This window comes from Alnus glutinosa, chromosome 3 (genome assembly GCF_958979055.1).
Source record: "Alnus glutinosa chromosome 3, dhAlnGlut1.1, whole genome shotgun sequence".
Classification (NCBI taxonomy): Eukaryota; Viridiplantae; Streptophyta; class Magnoliopsida; order Fagales; family Betulaceae; genus Alnus; species Alnus glutinosa.
The window spans coordinates 27,919,106-27,939,986 of record NC_084888.1 but is presented as its reverse complement, the minus strand read 5'-3'; the positions used below and the strand labels follow the sequence as shown (position 1 = coordinate 27,939,986).

The 20,881-nt window shown below is 36.5% G+C and overlaps 1 protein-coding gene across 3 annotated transcripts; it reads left to right on the top strand.

Moving 5' to 3' along the window:
- The first annotated feature begins 2,877 nt into the window (after nt 1-2,877).
- Nucleotides 2,878-20,529, top strand: LOC133864127 (mediator of RNA polymerase II transcription subunit 15a). 3 transcript variants are annotated; one of them, XM_062300354.1, is made up of 11 exons: nt 2,878-3,260; nt 5,005-5,116; nt 5,281-5,401; nt 6,108-7,493; nt 10,568-10,629; nt 13,788-13,862; nt 14,044-15,423; nt 15,581-15,925; nt 18,007-18,207; nt 18,294-18,382; nt 19,923-20,529. In XM_062300354.1, exons 1-11 carry the CDS (start codon nt 3,103-3,105, stop codon nt 20,128-20,130), a joined length of 4,137 nt encoding a protein of 1,378 aa, XP_062156338.1. In that variant the 5' UTR covers nt 2,878-3,102; the 3' UTR covers nt 20,131-20,529. The 3 variants fall into 3 exon arrangements, with proteins under 3 accessions (XP_062156338.1, XP_062156337.1, XP_062156339.1); XM_062300353.1 differs by having other exon boundaries at nt 2,879-3,260; nt 10,559-10,629; XM_062300355.1 differs by lacking the exon at nt 2,878-3,260 and adding an exon at nt 3,788-4,130 and having other exon boundaries at nt 5,006-5,116; nt 10,559-10,629.
- The last annotated feature ends 352 nt before the right edge of the window (nt 20,530-20,881 follow it).

Genomic DNA, 20,881 nt, shown 5'->3' with positions numbered 1-20,881 from the left:
ATAGAGGACTACCACTCCATAACCCGAAAGGTTAGGAGGCAAAACACCCCTGGGTCTAACCATGGGAAAAAAACAAAAGACCTTCTAGAGGTCACAAAAAACACCGTGGGGAGGAGAGAGGCGTGAAACCTCCTCCCTCACGCCACAAACCATAGAACACCAGCTCACTACTATGACTTTCCTTTCCCTCAAATTATCCATAGTCAGAATCTTCCATTGTACCGCTATCCACACACAAAGAAACTCACTCTTGAAGGATCTAAATTCTACAAATTCTCACCACTGCAGCAAAAAAGTCCGCCTAGAGCGAAAACGCTCTCACCTTCCTAGCCTTCTTCCCTGACCAGTCTCCTGGTCCAACTTCCATGGGAGGAGGGAAGCTCTATGCTTCCCTCCTTCCTTCCTTCCCTCCCCCTTTCCCCGGCTTCCGCCTCTTCGGAGGCTCCTTTCCGGCAAGAGCTCGCTCTTGTCTTATCCGCATCTATAGAGGTTTTCCGGCCAAATTTCTTTCTAGCCATTTCCGCCTTTTCGGAGGTTTTTTCTTTGCTTTCCTGTTTGTTTTTTCCATTTCTTGTCTCTACAACACACCCACCATGGATCCACCGATGGAATTGGGAAGGGCTTTGGATCCAAGTTTTCAAACTTAGATCTACAAGCCAGCTCCTCTTTCGGTGTGTCACACGCCTCTCAGCTGTGAAGTCCGTCGCATTCCGCCTCCACCAACACCACCCGATCATCATCCAACTCTCCCCTCCAAGGAGCGTGTCCTGCACGCGCCAATGGGTGTTCCGCACTCATTAGCGCGTGAAGGCTCCTCCTCCCCCGCAACTTTCCCCTGCCGCCACTGATGGCCGTTTTTTGCTGTCTGCAACGTCCATAGCCGGAGAACGGTCGTCCGGAACTGGCGCGTGGAGTACACGCGCCGGTGCTAGCAAAAATATAATGGCCGAAGTGTGTTGTCCTTTTTTTGTTGGTTTTATATTATCTTTGTGTGTCTATATAGCTGGACTGGACTTGTGCGCCCGTTCTTGGCCAGGAAAACACCGGTATTTTGAAGTTCTTCGATCTTATGTTTTTCAACTTAGATCTATTAACTCTAGATGGCCTCTCCATCATACGCTCCACACCATCTGATTCCCGGCTTGTTCCCCTTCAATCCACTGTCAGTTGCTTCGTCTTCAGATACTCACGCGCCGGAGTGTGCACTCCATGTGCCAGAGTCTGCTGCCATGCAAGCTGATCTTCATCTTAAGCAGCCACCAGCACCGGTTCCACGCAGTGGTTATATTATCACTGTTAATTTGTAATAAGTCTAATATTTTCTGTATTTATTTTGTCTGTGGTTGGTATCGGTTTCTCTAGTAGAACCAACTTTCATATTCCTTGATCTGAAAAATGCTATGCCAATTCCTTTTCACCCCCTACAATGGGGTTGTTACTTCCTTATCCAAATCAGTGCCCGCCCATCCGTTTCCACAGGGATGTTTCATTGGACAGGGTTGAAGGCCTTTGCACGAGTCATGCCCCTGTTTTTCGCTGGTTTGGTTTTATTTCTGCCTTGTGCAGACAGATCCTTGGCGTTGTTCAAGGTTGATAGGGCCGGAACCTTTTCAATTCTTCTGGAATTGAAAACTCACCATTCCCTCATTTGTTACCACTTAGACACTGCAATCTTTGATTGGGGTTTATTACCTTTCTACTTTCTTGTTTGTAATATTTGTTTTCTGTTAAGCTTTGGTATGTCAAGGCTTTAGTTTGTAATTTCGTTTTCAAGTATCTATTAAAAAAAAAAAAATCTACAAATTCTCTTCGAAGGAAATGGTGAACCAATCAGAATAGACAACGCTTTATAGTAAATGTTTGTTTGTTTTTTTTTTTTTTTTTTCACAAATGCTTTCTACAGAAAATGTAAACCAACTGATTAGTTATTATTGCACCAAAAAACTGTAATTGAATTCTATTCATAAATAAAAGGTTATAAATTTTTTACGACCCACATATAAAAATGACATGTGTCATTCTCACGTTTTTTTTATTAATGTTATTTAAAAACCATTTAAGAAACACATGTTATTTAAATAATGTATACTTCTTACATGCCAAAAAATACATATCAATTTTATATATGGGTTGTAGAAAATAAAAGGGCTTTACCGGAGAGAATGGATTATTGCGAGAAATCCCAATTACTAGGAGAACTGAACTAAATTCGAACTAAATTGATTTATTTAGTCCGAGTCTTCAGAGTTCAGACACCCATTAACACTCTTGATAAAAATTCATATTTTTGATAAGTTGATAAAAATTCTTATTAACTTTACTTATAAAAAAGAAGTATAATTATGTTTTTTAATTTGTTTTGAGATGCTTTTTATTTTTGATTTGAAAAAATATTATAAAAAAACTATAATTATATTTGTTAATGTGTTTTGAGATAATTTTTTATTTTAAAAAAGTTACCAAGTGTTTTATGTTTAGGATGGTTAGTTTTTTTAATTTTTTTTTTAGGAACATTAAAAAATAAAACATAAAAAGACGGAAAAAGAAAACGTTATCAAAGAAGCCAAAACTTCTCATTCTTTCAACATTATATTTTTATTTCGTTTTAGATTGTTGTCGTGTCTATCAGTTATTGAATTCATTTTATTAAATAAAAAAATAAAAATTGAAGCTCACATCAGATTAATGAAATGAAAATAAGGTTAATGTTACTTTTTGAGTGATGTTGAAAATTACTATAACTATTTTTTCAATCAGGCTTTGAATTAGTCAATATTAAAAAAATTATTTGAACTTATCACCTTAATATTATTAAATATTTATAAATAAAAATGTGAAATATAACAATTTTTTTTTTTTTTCTCTGCTCGGACAAACAGACGCTACATATAAAGTCCTTCCCCAAAAAAATCCCACACAAATTCTCTTCCCTTCCCACTCGATCTTTCTCTCTCAAAATTTGGGTCCGGACCGTGAAGAATCAAAATCGGGGGTTCATATTTATCCGCTTCTTTCTAATTTGAGCGATTTGAATTTGAGTTAAACGGTGGTGAAAGCTCCGCTTCGATTCGCTTGTAAATTGATATTATTTAGAGAAATTCAATGGATACCAATAGTTGGAGGCCCAATCCGAGTCAAGCTCCCGTTGGGGGAGGCGGAGGAGCAGGAGGCGCCGGAGGCGGAGGAGAACCCACCATGGACACCGGCGATTGGAGGAACCAATTGCCGCCCGATTCTCGTCAAAGAATTGTGAACAAAATGTGATTCTCTCTCTCTCTCTAATTGTTGTGTTGATCTTAATCCTATCTTTTTTACTGCACTAATTATTTCTCCATAAGTAATACTATTATAATCGGTATGACCATCATGGATTAATTTTTATCGGACCTTATAAGCAAAATATTTTGGTAATCCTCCAATGAATCTTTCTTTCCAATAAAGTTGGCTGTTATCACTTCTAATCAGTACTCTTGAAAGAAATATATATTTATACCATCTGCAATCAGTTAGCGTAGGGTATCTTAGGTGTTCTAACATTATAAGAAATATGAAACCCAAGCCAAAAGGTTTAACAAATATATATATAGAAAAGAAGACTACAAACCATATAAAACACAGAAAAACAAGACTTATAAGAAACCTATATGTTATAAGTGTGGAAAACCAGGACATTACAAAAACAACTAGGGTACAAAAATAAGGTAAAAAAAAAAGATAAAAAAATTAGACATAAATACAGAATTAAAAAAAAAAAAAAAAACACTCCTTTAACTATATTATCAGAATCAGAAAGCGACAGTGAAGAAAACAACAGTGAAGAATTATTACAACTAAAAGACGAATCATCTTCAGTAGAGTATTCATCTGATAGTGATAGTGGCCAAATCGAGCAGATTATGCCTTACAAAATTCCCCGTCCCAATATGGTATCAGCCCTTAGGCCTCCGGCAAACAGACCACAAACCCTAGTATCCTTATATTCCCAAAACCAGCATATATATTTGATTTGAGAGTTTCAGTTTTATATATGATCAAAACTAGAAAGGGTTTCTAATCTCTAGTTGTAAGGTTCCGTGTATGCCGTGTTATATAGTTACAAGTACAGTGATTGCGCTCTCGAAGTAATTGGATATTGCTTTATGCTTGGTTTCTCATGTTTTATTTATTTATTTTTCATTTGACCAACTTTACCTTCATCGTTGTGACTGCCTTTTGTGACTGAATTAAGATGCAATTTTGCTTATAAATATTGCTGTTAGGGTCAGATTCTCTGGCTTGTCGGTTGGACTCGTGTCTCCCTAGTGAGCTCGATAGAAGTGTGTTCTTGTTGTAGCTTTTTACACCATAAACAATGTTTTACTGCATTTGTTTTAAAAAACAAAGGCATGTTGTAAGCTTGAGATTTGTGTGTTTACAATATTGAATGGAGGAGCATTAAGTGGAAGCTTGGTTGTTTAATTTAGGCATTATTGGAACAAATATGGAATTGCAAAACACATCTAGGCTTTGGAATGTATGTAATGTTTGACGTTCAACAAGCTTGATTTGTATATGAATATTTCAACGGTAAGATGGAGCTATTCCTATGAAGTTATGTGGTATCATCTTAAAAGGGAGATAGTTATAGGTTTTCTTGCCTTTGTTAATGGTTTATGTCTTAGTTGAGTCCCAAAGAAACTTGCTAAAATGCTAGTGCAGTGTCCCCCCCCCCCCCCCCCCCCCCCCTTTCTCTAAACTGAAAAACAAAGTTGAGAGAACATTTATCAGAGTTCCATGTTTGTGACTTCGAGATGGTGAAGCTTAAACAGTCGTGTTGCTGCTTCTATTTTCTTTCGCTGGAAAAAGTATATGTTTCTTATTCTTTATTCATTTTAAATTTTATGAAATTGTATTTATAGTTTCTCTTGCTGTTTTTGTTACTTAAGTTCTGCACTGTCAGCATAGTTTTACAATTTGGATCTCTGTATGGCTGATATTTATTAAGAGTACATCTTATGCTTATAGAATGGACACATTGAAGAGGCATCTTCCTGTTTCTGGCCAAGAGGGATTACATGAACTCAAGAAAATAGCCATAAGGTTTGAGGAAAAGATTTACACTGCTGCCACAAGCCAGGTACTTCAATCATAATGCTCCCATAATTTTCATGATGTATATGTACATTTCCTTGCATACGTACTTGCAGAATAGATAATACTATGATACTTTTTTTTTCTCTTTTTGCATCTTACAGAGCCATGAGATTTTAATTTATTTATTTTGTTGATCCCTCATTTCAGTCAGATTATCTACGAAAAATATCTCTGAAGATGCTTACAATGGAAACTAAGTCTCAGAATCCTATAACCAATTCTCTGCCATCCAATGCTACTGGTAGTAACAATAAGCCCCCAGATCCAGGTATATAGAGCATTGTGCATGATTTTCCTTACATATTTAGTATCCATCCTGTTTCTCTCTCTAAATTTGTTCTTTTGACACTCGTAAATGGATATTTCACGGACATTCACACATTATATGCATACATACATTACTTTGCATAGGTACATATAGAGATGCATAAAATTGTATGTATACATAGTCATGCATATTTACTTGACTTTACCATTGTGAACAAGGATGCAATTCTTATGAAAGGTCTAAAGATTAAGGAGAAAGGATTGAGATTTTGAATATGTGATAGAGCATTGTGCATGATTTTCCTTGCATATTTAGTATCCATCCTGTTTCTCTCTCTAAATTTGTTCTTTTGACACTCATAAATGGATATTTCACGGACATTCACACATTATATGCATACACACATTACTTTGCATAGGGTACATATAGAGATGCATAAAATTGTATGTATACATAGTCATGCATATTTACTTGACTTTACCATTGTGAACAAGGATGCAATTCTTATGAAAGGTCTAAAGATTAAGGAGAAAGGATTGAGATTTTGAATATGTGATACAAGGAATAAAATTGCTTATGCATGTTCTCTGTTCAGCTTCTCCCCCCCCCCCCCCCCCCCCCTCCCTCCTCTCCCCACCCGCTATTTTCCTTCAATTTTTTTTTTTAATCTAACTTCTTGTTTGTTTTGTTGTTTCATATTGAATAGGATTGATCGGTATGCCATCCCAAGTTCACAACCAAGGGCAATCACTGCCTATGCCACTGTCGGCCAGTCAGGCTCAAGCACGCCAACAACTGATGTCCCAGAATATTCAGAATAGCATTGCTCCTACTGGAGTTCAAAGCAGTGCTAGTTTACCATCTGTACTCTCTCCTGTCTCTGGTTTAAACCAGACTCCTATGTCAAATGTTGTTGGCCAGAATACCAATGTGCAGAATATATCTGGTACTTCACAGAATTCAGGAGGGAATTCAATGGGGCAAGGGGTGCCTTCCAATATGTTTCCAAATAATCAGCGGCAAATGCAAGGAAGGCAACAAGTTGTTTCTTTGCAGCAACAACAACAGCCACAAAATTCACAGCAGTATATTTACCAGCAGCAGTTACAACAGCAGCTTTTAAAGCAGAAGCTCCAGCAGGGAAATATCCCACACGCAATCATGCAATCTCACATCCAGCAACAACAGCAGCAGCAGCAGCAGCAAAATCTATTACAGCCCAATCAGTTGCAATCTTCTCAACAATCAGTCATGCAAACATCATCTGTGATGCAATCTTCTCCTCTCTCTGGTCTTCAGCAAAATCAGCAGACATCTATTCAACAAGCAACACAGTCCATGCTTCAGCAGCAGTCGCATTCTCAATCAGTTCTCAGGCAGCAGCAACAGCAACAGCAACAGCAACAGCCACAACAGGCTGCTGTTATTCATCAACAGCAAACATCGATGCAGCAGCTGCCAATACAACAGCAGCAACAGCAGCAGCAGTTGATAGGGCAACAGTCAAATGCTACAAATATGCAACAGAACCAATTGATTGCACAACAGAACAGTGTTGGGGACATGCAACAGCAGCAACAGAGGCTGCTTAGCCAGCAGAATAATCTTCAAAACATGCAGCAGCAGCAGCAGCAGCAGCAACAGCAACATCAACAACAGTTAATGGCTCAGCAAAATAACCTCTCTAATATGCATCAGCAACAGTTGGGATCTCAAAGTAATGTTTCTGGGTTACAGCAGCAGCAGCAACAACAGTTGCTTGGACCTCAGTCTGTTAACTCAAGTATGCAAGCTACTCAGCACTCAGTACACATGCTACAACAGTCCAAGGTTCCAATGCAGCAACAATCACAACAGAGCGCATCTAATCTGTTACCAACTCAAGGGCAGCTGTCACAATCACAGCCACAGCAACCACAGCAGCAATTGATGTCTCAGATTCAGTTGCAACAGCAGTCAAATTCATTACAAAGGGATATGCAGCAAAGGCTTCAAGCATCAGGTCAAGCATCAGGTTCCTTGCTTCAACCTCAGAATGTAATTGATCAGCAAAAGCAATTATATCAAAGAGCTCTTCCAGAGACATCATCAAGTATGTCATTGCGATTATGCAGTTTTCTTCCCTGTTCCCAAATCACTTTTTCTGTTTGGTGATTTTGTTATTTAGATTATCATACATTTCCCTTGCAAGACTATCAGCCTGAAATTTTATACATATTTTGTTTTGCCTCTTTTTTTTTGCTGTCCTCCTACTTTCCAACTGTGCCTAGTATATATTTTCAAAATGCATTGTGGTTGATAATTTTTTTATGTAAATTTGCATTTTTTTTAGCGGATGTGTGGTTAGAAATGGAACTTTTTGCTGTAAGTATTTATGTATAAAGTCTGGAAGTTTTGGGAATGATTGAAGGATGCATTCATTTTATGCTACTCCAAAGAACTTTCATGTTTCAAAATCCCACGTCTAGGTAAAAGACCCCAAGTTATTGGTGAAAATGTCACTGCCCTCCGCCAGAACCATCTTAACCACCACTTTTTCTGTATTTATATACGGTGCTGCTAGTTATGTTGTCAACGTCATTGTTATTGATACTACCACAACCATCTCCATAGTCTTTGCCATGGGTGGGGTCTCCACTGCTACCACCACATTTGCCACCACATCATGGTTGCTGCCACAGTGGTTACCACTTTCATCTCTGTACCCATGATCATCTTTTGAGTTATTTTTTCTCAAACCATTGACAGCCCCTTAGTTATTCATGCTTTCAGTGAATGAATTCTGTAACGGTTTAATCATCATATGTAAATATATAGCACTCTGATAATTCACAGTTATTCATTTTGAGATTTGATCCTTACCCACAGAGAGAGAGAGAGATTTGATAATAGTTTCTTTGGGCAACCACTTCCTCATCAATTTCTTGTTTGCTTTGTATTTATCAAGGATTTTTTTTTTTAATGAAAAGCATATGAGTGTATCAGAAATTGTCCTTTTCCTAACGGTTATATCAATATTGGGTAATGGGTCAACTCTGGAACATTTAGAGAGAGATTTGATAATATTTTAGAGAGAGAGAGAGAGAGAGAGATATTTGATAATATTTTCTTTGGGCAACCACTTCCTCATCAATTTCTTGTTTGCTTTGTATTTATCAAGGATTTTTTTTTTTTTTTTTTAATGAAAAGCATATGAGTGTATCAGAAATTGTCCTTTTCCTAACGGTTATATCAATATTGGATAATGGGTCAACTCTGGAACATTTAGAGAGAGATTTTATAATATTTTCTTTGGGCAACGACTTCCTCATCAATTTCTTGTTTGCTTTGTATTTATCAAGGATTTTTTTTTTAATGAAAAGCATATGAGTGTATCAGAAATTGTCCTTTTCCTAACGGTTATATCAATATTGGGTAATGGGTCAACTTTGGAACATTTATACTTGATCCTTGTCATGCTGTCAATTGACTGGACAGATAAGATTTCTTGTTTCAAAATTTTCTCTAGGTCCAAGGGCATCCAGAAAGACTTTGAAAGGCACACTAGAACGGTTGTGTGTGCGTTTTTCCGTTTTTTAGGAGTTTTGGTAAAAGAATCACAGAACAAAAAAGCTAATTTCGCAGATTAAAACTTTGCAATATTTTTTTTGATAAGTAAGTAGAGAATTTTATAAAAAGCGTAAAAGGCGCCCCTAAGCATACAAGAAGTATACAAAGAGGAAACCAAAATAGGAGAGCAAGAGGAGAGAGGAAAAACACCCGAAAAACCCAAAAACATAAGGAAACCCAAAGACCCCTACAAAACCAGCCCACAAAACCCAAAGACTAAAACATTACATCAGAGGCCCTTTTGCCTTGCCCCGGCTAGAACTAAAACCCCTAGCGTCATAGTTAATAGTGCACTCTAGGTTCTTCACTTCACGACACCCTTTAAACTTAGGAGTGGGAACTGGAGCCTCCAGACGATGCTCCGCATCAATTAGAGCTATGAAGTCCAAAAAGGCCTTCTCATTCCCCTCGTGAGAAACCCTCAAAGTTTGAAAGCAGAGGCTAAGATCAATAGCTGTCCTGGGAGAACCACCAAGCTTTTCAAGACCACCTCCCCGTGAAGAATCATCAACAAAAGTTGCCCCGGAAGACTCGCCCACTTCTGAAGGAGAAGGAGCCGTGCAAGTTTAACAAATAGATTGTTCTTGTATACTTGGGTTGCGCCTTTGGGCTTTTTTGATTATATCTTGGTTACTTATAAAAAAAAAAAAGGTTTAACCAATAGATTGTGCTCATGTCTCTGATGGTGCCTCAACCCTCTTAGGGCATAACCCTCAAGCTGCCTTTACCTACTTGGTTTTAGTTCACCTGGGTTGTGTTGAGACATGCCAAATGAGAGGTCAAATTCCATCCTTATCCTAACCTGATTTCCTCATACATAAAAATGAGAGATCAAATTCCTATCCGTGGAACCAATGAATGTTGTTAACTTGTTATATTGTACTCTTAAGGTGAAAACAAGCTATGGAGGCCCCTCTTAAGGAATTTTATTTTCGATGAGGGATGCACTGTGGATCAATTGAAACTAGATGAGGAGTCTGAATAATTTAGTGTGCAGAAGGTGTTTAAAGTTGCACCTTTAATCCTGGTATTAAGGATACTACCGGAAAAGATTCACAGTCCAATTGTGAGTCTTATGTGGCTCCATAGGAAATCAACTTCTATTCAAACTCTAGTGTTCAGCAAGATAAGATTCAGTTATCTTAGAGTTCAAACTCTATGAAAGATAGATAAGAGATAAGGTTAGATAAGAGTTTTAGTCCTATTGTATAGGAAGCAGATGCGGTTATGTGTTGTTATTCAAACTCTCTTGTAATCGTCTATATATATCAATGAGAGCTCACATAGATGATTACAGTTTTAATAGCCAAATTATCCTTGTTCTATCACCTGGGATGCCCTATTTTTACTTCAAATGTTTACATCAGAGTTGTTATTTTATGTGGACATGATATTTCGGGATAAAGATTCTTTGATAACAAATGTATGTCTTATTAGTTTCTTTTCACTAGTCTAGTGTTCTCTTAGCCGGCCTTCTCTAAATTATTTCCCTTCTTAGCGGCTATTCATTCATTTGCTCATATTAATAACACATTGATATCTTTGTAGCGTCTCTAGATTCCACTGCTCAGACAGGACATGCAAATGGCGGTGATTGGCAAGAGGAGGTTCATCAAAAGGTAATATGAGATGACTTATGAAATTCACCTATAGAGTTTTGGAGGAGAAGTTTCTTGTGGGGGTTGTTGGATTTGGGTGTGGGTGAAATTTGGGCTTAATTTCAATGTCCGTAGTTGCTGAACAACAGGATATAACAATTATAAAACTATATAGATATGGAAAATCAAATAGAGAACAAAGCTTTCCGTCTTTATAAGATTCGAAGAATTATCTTAGCAGTAGAGAATATGAACTCTTTTTCCTTTTTCCTTTTTTTTTCCCAAAAGAAAGATTTTTCAAAAAAAGGACATTGTTGAAGCTTATATGGAACTTTTACCATCCTTAAAAAAGTGCTCCTAACCATACTTTTAGAACAAAAGAAAATGAAGATAAAGAGTCAAGATACTCATTAATCTGATACTATAATGATGTATATGGTATTGCATTAGTGAGGATAATAGTGCTGCACATATGCACGTGACACTGAAATTGGAATTCAGATTGTAGTCTGTGATACTAGTGACAATCAGCCAAACCATTCTTGTTAAGCTCCAATAAAAAAGCTAGTTGAAAGTTGGACTGGTTTTGGTTGATGTAGACTATTCATAATTTTATTTTAGCTTTCTTAGCTAAGAATTTAACGCTAATTTTGGAAGTATGAGGGAGGGAGGGGTTGGTACCTTTTGATTCTTTTGATTAGTAAAAGTAGGGTTTAGCTCTTAGAAGATCATAAAATATGAAAGATAGTGAAAGATCATCATAAAATAGATAGTGAAACTCTGAGAAGACCATAAAATATGAGAGATAGGGAAAGATCAGATCTGCATTGGACTCAGGGAAACTTTCATGTCTAAAAGGAGCTACTAGAATTATAAAAAATAATAAATAATAAATAATTAAATAAAAATGGAAACGAAGAAGCTTTATTGTCTGTAAGGACCTATGTTCTATCTATCGGTCTAGAATGTTTTTTTTTTTTTTTACTCATGAGACGATACATATAATTTTTTTTTTTGATAAGTAATGTAAATTCATTAAAAGTGCATAGGGGCACAACCCTAGCACAATAGAAGTATACAAGAGAACCCCTAAAGTGTAGAAAAAGAATTGCAAAATTCCAAAAAAATTAAAAACAGAAAAACTATTCCATGCTACTCTTCAAGTTTAAAGGGATTGGAACATAATCTCACGATCTTCAAAGCTCCTTGTGTTCTGATCTCTCCAAATATGTCACATTAAACACAAAGGAGTCAATTTCCACATTTTCAAAACAATTCGGTGTCCCAGTTGTCCCCACTAACTCACTAACAACTCGCTCACCCTTCGAGGCTTAATCCATGCAATAGTTTTTTTTTAGTAATGTGGTGCTTTAAACAATAGTCTTTTTTAGTCATGTGTAATGGATTGATTGATTTTACTGCTTACTTGATTTGACAAAAGTGAGGCCTAGACATTGATATAAAAGTTATCTTTAGGTCCTAAGGTTTGTATACACTGGTGGAGCCAGGGGTAATTGCTCACCCTGGCTCAAAAAAATATATTATTTTATATAACTAAAAAGGCCTTGCCCCTCTAATTCAAAATGATGTCTTTCCCACTTAGATTAATTATTTTTCTTTTATTTAGTTGCCTAATTTTCAAAACACATAAAAATTATTACTCTTTGGAAATCAAATTGGTTCCCCCTCCCTCTCCCAATTCATAATAATGCTCCTCCCACTTGGGTCATCTACTTTTCCTTTTTTCATTCAATTTTCCCCTCCAAAACACACATAAAAAAAAATTATACATTTCCATTTTTCATGTAGCGGCCTCTTTAAAAAAATAACACATAATATTTAATCTTAGGATATTCGTTTAGAATGTTAAAAAAGGAAGAAAAAAAAAAAAAAAAAAAAAAAGAAAAGAAAAGAAAAAAGGTGGTATAGCTGTTTGGATGATGCCGCCAAAAAAGGTGTTGAACTTTTTCTATTTGATTTTACTAAAAAAAATTCTCTTTACAATACCACAACATTTTTTTACAATTTTCTTTATACGCAGATCTTAATGCTTGGGAACGAAAACTAGGATAAAAAGTAGAAAAAACTAGATATTGTAATAATTTTATAAAGAAATCAATATACACAGAACTTCTTGAAAATTTTCAGATATGTTGTCAAACTTTCAGAGACTTATTTTCTTAATTAATCAAATTATCTTTCTAAATTTTTCTGTTTGGATTGTTCTTTTAAGTTAATATGTTGATGAATATATAGACATTTTCAAAGTATGAAACATTGTCGAAAACAACTAAATAAATTAATGTAAAAAACAAATTACAAGTTACATAAATAACGGTTGATTGTCCATTTATTTAGTTACTTATATTATTTAATATTTTTGACAATCAATTTTGTTTAACCTCTTTCTTTTAATCTTATCTCTCCTAAACCAAAATTCTGGCTCCGTCACCATTTGTATATGTAAAATATTTCTTACTAAAATGGACTGTTGGAAAATCTGTACACCCATGAGCTTGGGCACCAAGAGTAGTTTCTGGAAAATTAGAATTTAATCAATTTAAACGAGGTTTACTTAGCAAGTTGGTCTGGTGGAGTACCTATCTAGAAAAATGTGAGTGAACATAAGGTTAAAGTGGAACCACCTGTATCTTGTGCGGAAAAAAAAGAAGGCATTGAAAAACAGATTCTTGAAGATGACAACTTGATCTAATTTAGTAAGGTTTTCCCATTAAGTTGGTCTGGTGGTGTGCCTATCAAGAAAGATGTGAGTTAATCAACATAAAAAAAATAGACAGCCAGGGATTATCGTTTGTGCATGAGTGAGCCGTGTGTATTTTTGCAGCATTATACATGATGTCAAAGAAAAAGATGATTTTTATAGTTTAGCTGAATGTGGTTTGGGTTCGATTAATGTTGGCATTGTGTCTCAAGAAATCAAGAGAGGACTGAGTTTGTGGATGATGCATGGATGTCATCAATTTAAAAATTCTCTTCTCCCCCCCAAATTTCTTCTCTTTATTAAACTGTATCTGAATATATCTTGCAAATTCCTAATGGCAGTGTGATGGTTGGTGATATATTATCCACAATTGTGTAGATGTAGCAAATTTCCTACAGAGTGTATGGCACCTGAAGAAATGAAGAGTTTGATAATCTATTCTAATATTATCTTGCAGATCAAAGCCATGAAGGATATGTACTTACCTGAAATAAATGAAATGTACCAGAAAATTGCTACTAAATTGCAGCAGGTATTTTAAACTTCAAACATTTCCTTGTACAATTCATTGACTGAGTTTACTCATTAGTCAGCTTTTCAATCATACTTATGGTGGTAATGGCATCCACCATAACTATTGGTAATTTTCCAACTTGATCCTTGTCCATTACCTGTGTTCTTGTTCTCATTATATTTGTTTTTGGTTTCTCCAGCATGATTCTCTTCCACAACAACCAAAGTCAGATCAGCTTGAAAAGTTGAAAATGTTTAGGACTATGTTGGAGCGTATTATAACATTCTTACAGGTTCCTAAAAGTAGCATATTACCCAATTTCAAGGAGAAGTTGGGAGCTTATGAGAAGCAGATACTAAATTTTATAAACACAAATAAGCCAAGGAAGCCTGTTTCTTCACTGCAGCAAGGACAGCTTCCCCCGCCACATATGCACTCTATGCAGCAGCCACAATCTCAAATTAGTCAAATGCAGTCTCATGAAAATCAAATGAACCCTCAGTTGCAATCAATGAACTTACAAAGTTCTGTAGCAATGCAGCAGAACAATATGACAAACTTGCAGCATAATTCTATGTCTTCTTTGTCTGGGGTTTCAACGGCACAGCAAAACATGATGAACTCAATGCAGGCTGGTTCCAATTTGGACTCAGGACAAGGAAATGGACTGAGCTCATTGCAGCAGGTGGCTATGGGATCTCTACAACAAAATCCCGTGAGTGCTTCCCAACAGGCAAATGTCAACACCTTGTCATCACCGACTGTGCTACAGCCAAATATCAATCCTCTTCCATCAAATTCCAATATGCTTCAACAACAGCAGCTGAAAAACCAGCAGGAACAGCAAATGCTGCAGACACAACATCTCAAACAAATGCAACAGCGCCAGATACAGCAGCAGATACAGAAGCAGCAGATAATGCAACAGCAACAACAGCAACACCAACAGCAGCAACAGTTGCACCAACAGCCAAAGCAGCAGCTGTCTGCACAGCTGCAGACACACCAAATGCCACAACTTCATCAAATCAATGATGGGAATGAAATGAAAATGAGACAGGGGTTGGGTGTTAAGACGGGGGTATTTCAGCAACATCTATCGGCAAGCCAGCGCTCTGCTTATTCCCATCAACAGTTAAAACCAGGAGCTTCATTTCCTATTTCTTCACCCCAACTGCTTCAAGCGGCGTCCCCACAGATTCCACAACACTCTTCTCCACAGGTTGACCAGCAAAATGTATCATCTCTCACAAAAGCTGGAACGCCGCTGCAATCTGTAAATTCACCTTTTGTAATCCCATCTCCTTCAACTCCTTTGGCGCCTTCTCCTATGCCAGGGGATTCTGAGAAACCTATTGCTGGTGTTTCACCGCTCTCAAATGCTGGAAATATTGGACATCAACAGACAAGTGGTATGGGAGCACCAGCTCCATCACTTGCCATTGGAACTCCTGGGATATCAGCTTCACCTTTGCTTGCTGAGTTTACTGGTCCGGATGGCAATCATGGTAATATTTTGATGAGCGTTTCTGGAAAGTCGAGCATTACAGAGCAGCCTCTTGAACGTTTAATTAAAGTGGTCAGTTGAATTTTTTTTTACACCATGATCGTTGTGGTGCTTAATGACTTTTCATACAAAACTAGAAAAAACTTCATATGGCACTTTCTTTTATCTTTTTGGTTCCTTTCATCTTGGTTGTAAATAATACAATTGTAATTGTAATTGTAATTTTCAGGTAAAATCAATGTCACCTAAAGCATTGAGTGCCTCTGTCAGTGACATTGGTTCAGTTGTGAGCATGATTGATAGAATAGCAGGGTCAGCACCAGGTAATGGATCCAGGGCTGCTGTTGGTGAGGACCTGGTTGCCATGACGAACTGTCGTCTCCAAGCAAGAAATTTTATCACACAAGATGGAACCAACGGGACAAGGAAAATGAGGCGCTACACAAGTGCCATGCCCTTAAATGTCGTTTCCTCAGCTGGCAGTATGAATGATAGTTTCAAGCAGGTGACGGGTTCAGAGACATCTGACCTGGAGTCAACTGCGACTTCGAGTATCAAGAGGCCTAGGATTGAGGTATAAATCTCTGCTTTTGGTATATACTTCAAGATGAATGATAGTTGTTGACTATAGTTTTACAAAGGTGTTTTCAAGGTGCACCTCATGTGGAGAATTGCACATGTAGGTGTAGAAAATTTGGTAGGAGTCCATACTTACACTTTTGCCATGCCTAGAGCACCTAAACACAATAATGGATGAGACATTATATACATACCTCCTTGAAGTACTTTATACATATGTATCTACATACGTACAAACATAAATTTATATGTACACACTTTATACCTCCTTGGAGCACTAACTCTATTTCTAATGAAATTTCACTTCAATTTTGGGGACACAATGGATTGCCCCTGAAGACAAACTAGGATGGATGAATATTGTGCAAATATATGTGGCTTTCCTTGTTGCTCCTTAATTCATCAAAGCATGATGAAATAACTTTGTTGCATTATTACATAAATTAGTCTGAAATTAGTGTTGGTTGAGAACGTTAGGGGGGGAGAACTAAACTGGTCCAAATTAGTGTTGGTTGTTTTTCTTGTAGTACAAAAGAATAGAGTTGTGAAATTCTTGTAAAAGGAATTAAATTCATGCAAGGGATAAATGCAAAATCAATCCATGTGGTTGGCCTAGATTACAAATCACTCCTTAGAGTATAAAAAATAATTCAGTAGTCCTTGGGGTAGGCCAAAATAACAATATAGTCCCTGCAATCAAATTATGTCAAAACACTAGACGGATTCTGTTATTGTGCCACGTTAGCACCCATATAATGGCGACACGTCACTCTTAATAAAAAAATATATTAATTTGGCATCTCTATTATTGATGGAGTACATTCATATTTACCCTAAAATTTAAATCCAGACCTTTCTTTTTTTGCAAGTTTAAGAGACTTAACCAACTTGAGTAATTCATTCTTTCAAGATGGACAGATTAAGATCATTATTTACACAATCAAAAAAAGGAGTCAAGTTAGAGAGAAGCCCTAACAACTTAACTCATAGCATTGATGGATAGTATGCGAATAAATTTTCTTATTTAGGAATAGGATAACATATTACAAAATACAAACACTCAATTATCTATTTACAACTTATAACATACAAAATTTGGGAAAAATAAAATAAAATAAAAAAAGAACACAAACATACATGCATGAATTCTATGGTTTCACATGATTGACCAGCAATACCGACCCGATTGTATCTTCCAGGTTATGCATTGTTTGGGAACTTCGATCCTTCCCCTGTCTTCAGTTTTAACTTCAAGGACCTCTGAATTATTTTTTATACCGCGATGAGTGAATTTGTAATTTAGATCAACCACACGGACTGATTTTGCATTTATCCCTAAATGCAATTTCAAATGGCTTTTATTACAATTGTCAAATCCTACTGATCCAATCCGTTGCTAACCTTATAATAATTAAACCCAGGTTTGCTTTTTCTTCGAGGGAATGGTATATTTGTTTCTTTCTTTTTTATTTTTTCTTTTTCTTTTTAAAACAATCTCTGAAATTTACAAATTGAACCTCAAACGTTTTTGGATGGAAGAATCTCGATTTAAACTAAGTTTAGATTGTTTAATTAAAACGATCGTTTTGGTAACTGCTTGTGTTCTATTTTCTACAAAAATTTTGTCCTGATTTTACATAAGAAAGGGGGAAAAGGAGAGAAAAGAGTGGAAATAGGAGAGTCTACGCATGCAGATGCATCCTAAAATTAATGCCCAAAGTGAATTCCTTACCACTAGGCTTCATGAGAGAGAAGAGGGAGGTTGTTATACTGCAGGGTCTCCTTAAATAGGTATATAAGGATACCAGTTTCGTCCAACAGGATTTTGGTTGTGATTAAATGCCAAGTTGTGTGGCAATCATGTCCTACCTCAGAGTTGCTGGTTTAAGTGATGTTTTTGTTGTAACCTTCATTTTTTTCTCAGTTCAATTCTTTCTTATCATTGAAAAAAAAAATAGAGATAAAAAAGAAAACTGAGTTCCCCATCTTGGCACATTTTTAATTTTTATGGTCAGAATGTCAGAATGCCCACATCAGCTTCTGCAGTATAAATAAATCACGTGGCACCTGTTGCAGGTTAATCATGCCCTTTTGGAAGAAATAAGGGAGATAAATCAAGGACTTATAGACACAGTTGTTGATATCAGTGACGAAGACGTCGATCCAACTGCTGCTGCGGCTGCTGCTGAAGGGGGTGAAGGAACCATTGTCAAGTGCTCTTTCAGTGCTGTGGCTCTGAGTCCAAACTTGAAATCGCAATACGCTTCTGCACAAATGGTGGGCGTTCAGACCTTCTAACATGAAGTAAATTTTTATCTAATAAATATCTTCTCAGAATTTATATGTGCTTAACTCCTATGCAGTCACCAATCCAACCATTAAGATTGCTTGTTCCCTCAAATTATCCAAATTGCTCCCCAATACTCTTAGACAAGTTTCCAGTCGAAGTCAGGTGATGAAACTGTGAACTATGCCTTTCTTTTATATGCTGTTTTGGTTCAATAAAGTTAAGATTTGAAGATTATTTCTCAGGTCTAACTGAACAGATTTAATAACTTCTTTTGCAATCCTTATGACAAAATTAACATTAATGAATTAGAAGCCTCTATTGGATATGGAAGCTTCTGAAAAGCTTTCTGGAAAAACTTCATTGAAATTTATGGCAGGATATCCATACGCCGGAATTTTTTTTCTTTTTTCTTTTTTTTAGTCAGGATTTAGTCAAATAATTCTCAAATAATTATTCATTTTGTTAATAATTTGAGGATGATGACATATGCCTATAGTTTCAAACTGGCACTTGATGTCAACAAGGTCAAGGGGTTGGTTTGCACGTCACCCAGTCATGTGACCTGGAGCTGCTTATCAATAAATATGACTTATTTTAGATATTTATGGTAAGGCAGCAGTTTATACTAAGCTAGAAATGGCTGACATTAGCTTGTACCACTGTAGAAACTCTTAGCAATACTTCTGCTATGGCTAATTGGCTGTGTTCCAGGGCAAGATTCTTTTTATTGGTACTTTAAGGTACTACTAAAATCAATAACCATGTATAACTTAGGATTCCATTCTGGTTTGACTGGTTTGCAATGTTTTGTCTTAGATTAACTGGATTTACCATGTCTTCCCAGTCTACTTCCAATTGAACACCAAATTGTACATGCCAAAGAGGCTAGGTAACCAGTTCACTAATTCAAATCTCTGTTACGGACTTACGGGCTAGTTCTGGTTACACTGATATTTCAATCTCTTCATTTGATGCTTTTTATGCACACTAAGGATTTTTTTCTGGGAAACTACACTTTCCCTCTCAATCTACCATCAAATTTGCAATGTTCTCCCAATCTTTCAATTTGTATAATGTAGCCTAGTAATCTAAAATTGGAATTGCAACGTCTCCCTTCCTTTAAGTCAGATGGCAAGTGCATCATGTGACTTGCATGTGGTGTAAAAATGACCATTATACCCCCATGAATTTGTTTTTTTTTTAAAAAAAAAAAAAAAAATTATCTTATGAAGGGCATTTTTGTCATTTTGCATGAAATGTCCATTATGCCCATCAGTTAGGATTTAATAGAAAATCCTAATGAAAGTGGGACAATCCAAGCTTAATGGTAGATTGGTAATTTGGTAGGGTACATCAAACAAATTGAAAGATTGGGAGACATTGCAAATAGAGTAGTAAATTGAGGGGGATAAGCGTAGTTTTTTCTTCCACTTTTTTCCTTAAGAGCCACTTTAGCAGGCAAATGGGTATGGAAGAAACCTCAAGCTGTTAGATAATATGGGTACTATATGGGACTTTTTTTTTTTTTCTCAAACTGATCATTTATTATGTATTCTTTTAAGTTGTCATTTTTAATATGTAGTTATCCTCAAAGATGGAGTGAAAATATCTGCCATTCGTAGTACCGACAGGGGTATTTGAAATTAGGAAATCCATTACATCTGATATAGAAAATTGGGTCTGATATTCTTTGCTTGGACAGTAAGGAGTACGAAGATCTTTCAGTAAAGGCAAAGTCGAGGTTCAGCATATCTCTACGAAGCCTTTCACAGCCAATGTCGCTTCGCCAAATAGCAAGTACATGGGATGTTTGTGCTCGAGCAGTTATTTCTGAGCATGCGCAGCAGAGCGGCGGAGGTAGTTTCAGCTCAAAATATGGGACTTGGGAGAACTGCTTGAGTGCCGCATGACCATCTCTTTTGCCCTCCCACGCAAAAGTCAACCCTTGATGCAGAATTTGCTGCAGCTGCTTCTCTGCCTTGATGACTGGGTAAATCTATTTTTGGAAATAGCTTTTTGTGAGCCTGGCCTGTTTGTCAAAGGGACGACGTCGTCATGTGTCGAAGTTTGTTCCTGGATGCAGCATAGGATAATTTATATGTCGTTTTTAACAAAGTAAATTAATGTATACCAAGTTTGTCTTGTGTTGTAACCACGTAGTAGTCTGTTATTTATGTCAGTTGCAAGAAAATGTCACTTTTCTTTGACTGATTTTGTTTAACAGAACTACAATGTAATTTTGTATTTTGTTGGAAATGCAAATCACAGGGGAATATAAGTTTAGGCAACAAGGTGCATTTGTGCCTGTACATCTTTCTCTCCTTTTCTTTTCTTTTCTTTTCTTTGAAGTTTAGACGATAAACTGAAGTGGGATGTCACGAGTGGCTCTAAGGTGTGGCAAATTAGGGTGGTTAGGGTTTATGAAATATTCGGAAATTGATGAAATGGATTTGGACAATACAGAATAACTACTAGCATCAAGTCAGTAACTTCTTAGGAATTTACTTCTAGTGAATGAAAGCATCCCACCTTCTAGGGTTTGAGAGATATTCATAAAAATTCTGATTATATTTGGGGAAAATACAATTAACTTCTCTAAAGTTTGACTACTTACCCACAAACTAAATTATGTTTATCAATTGAATGTGTGTGTGTGTGTCC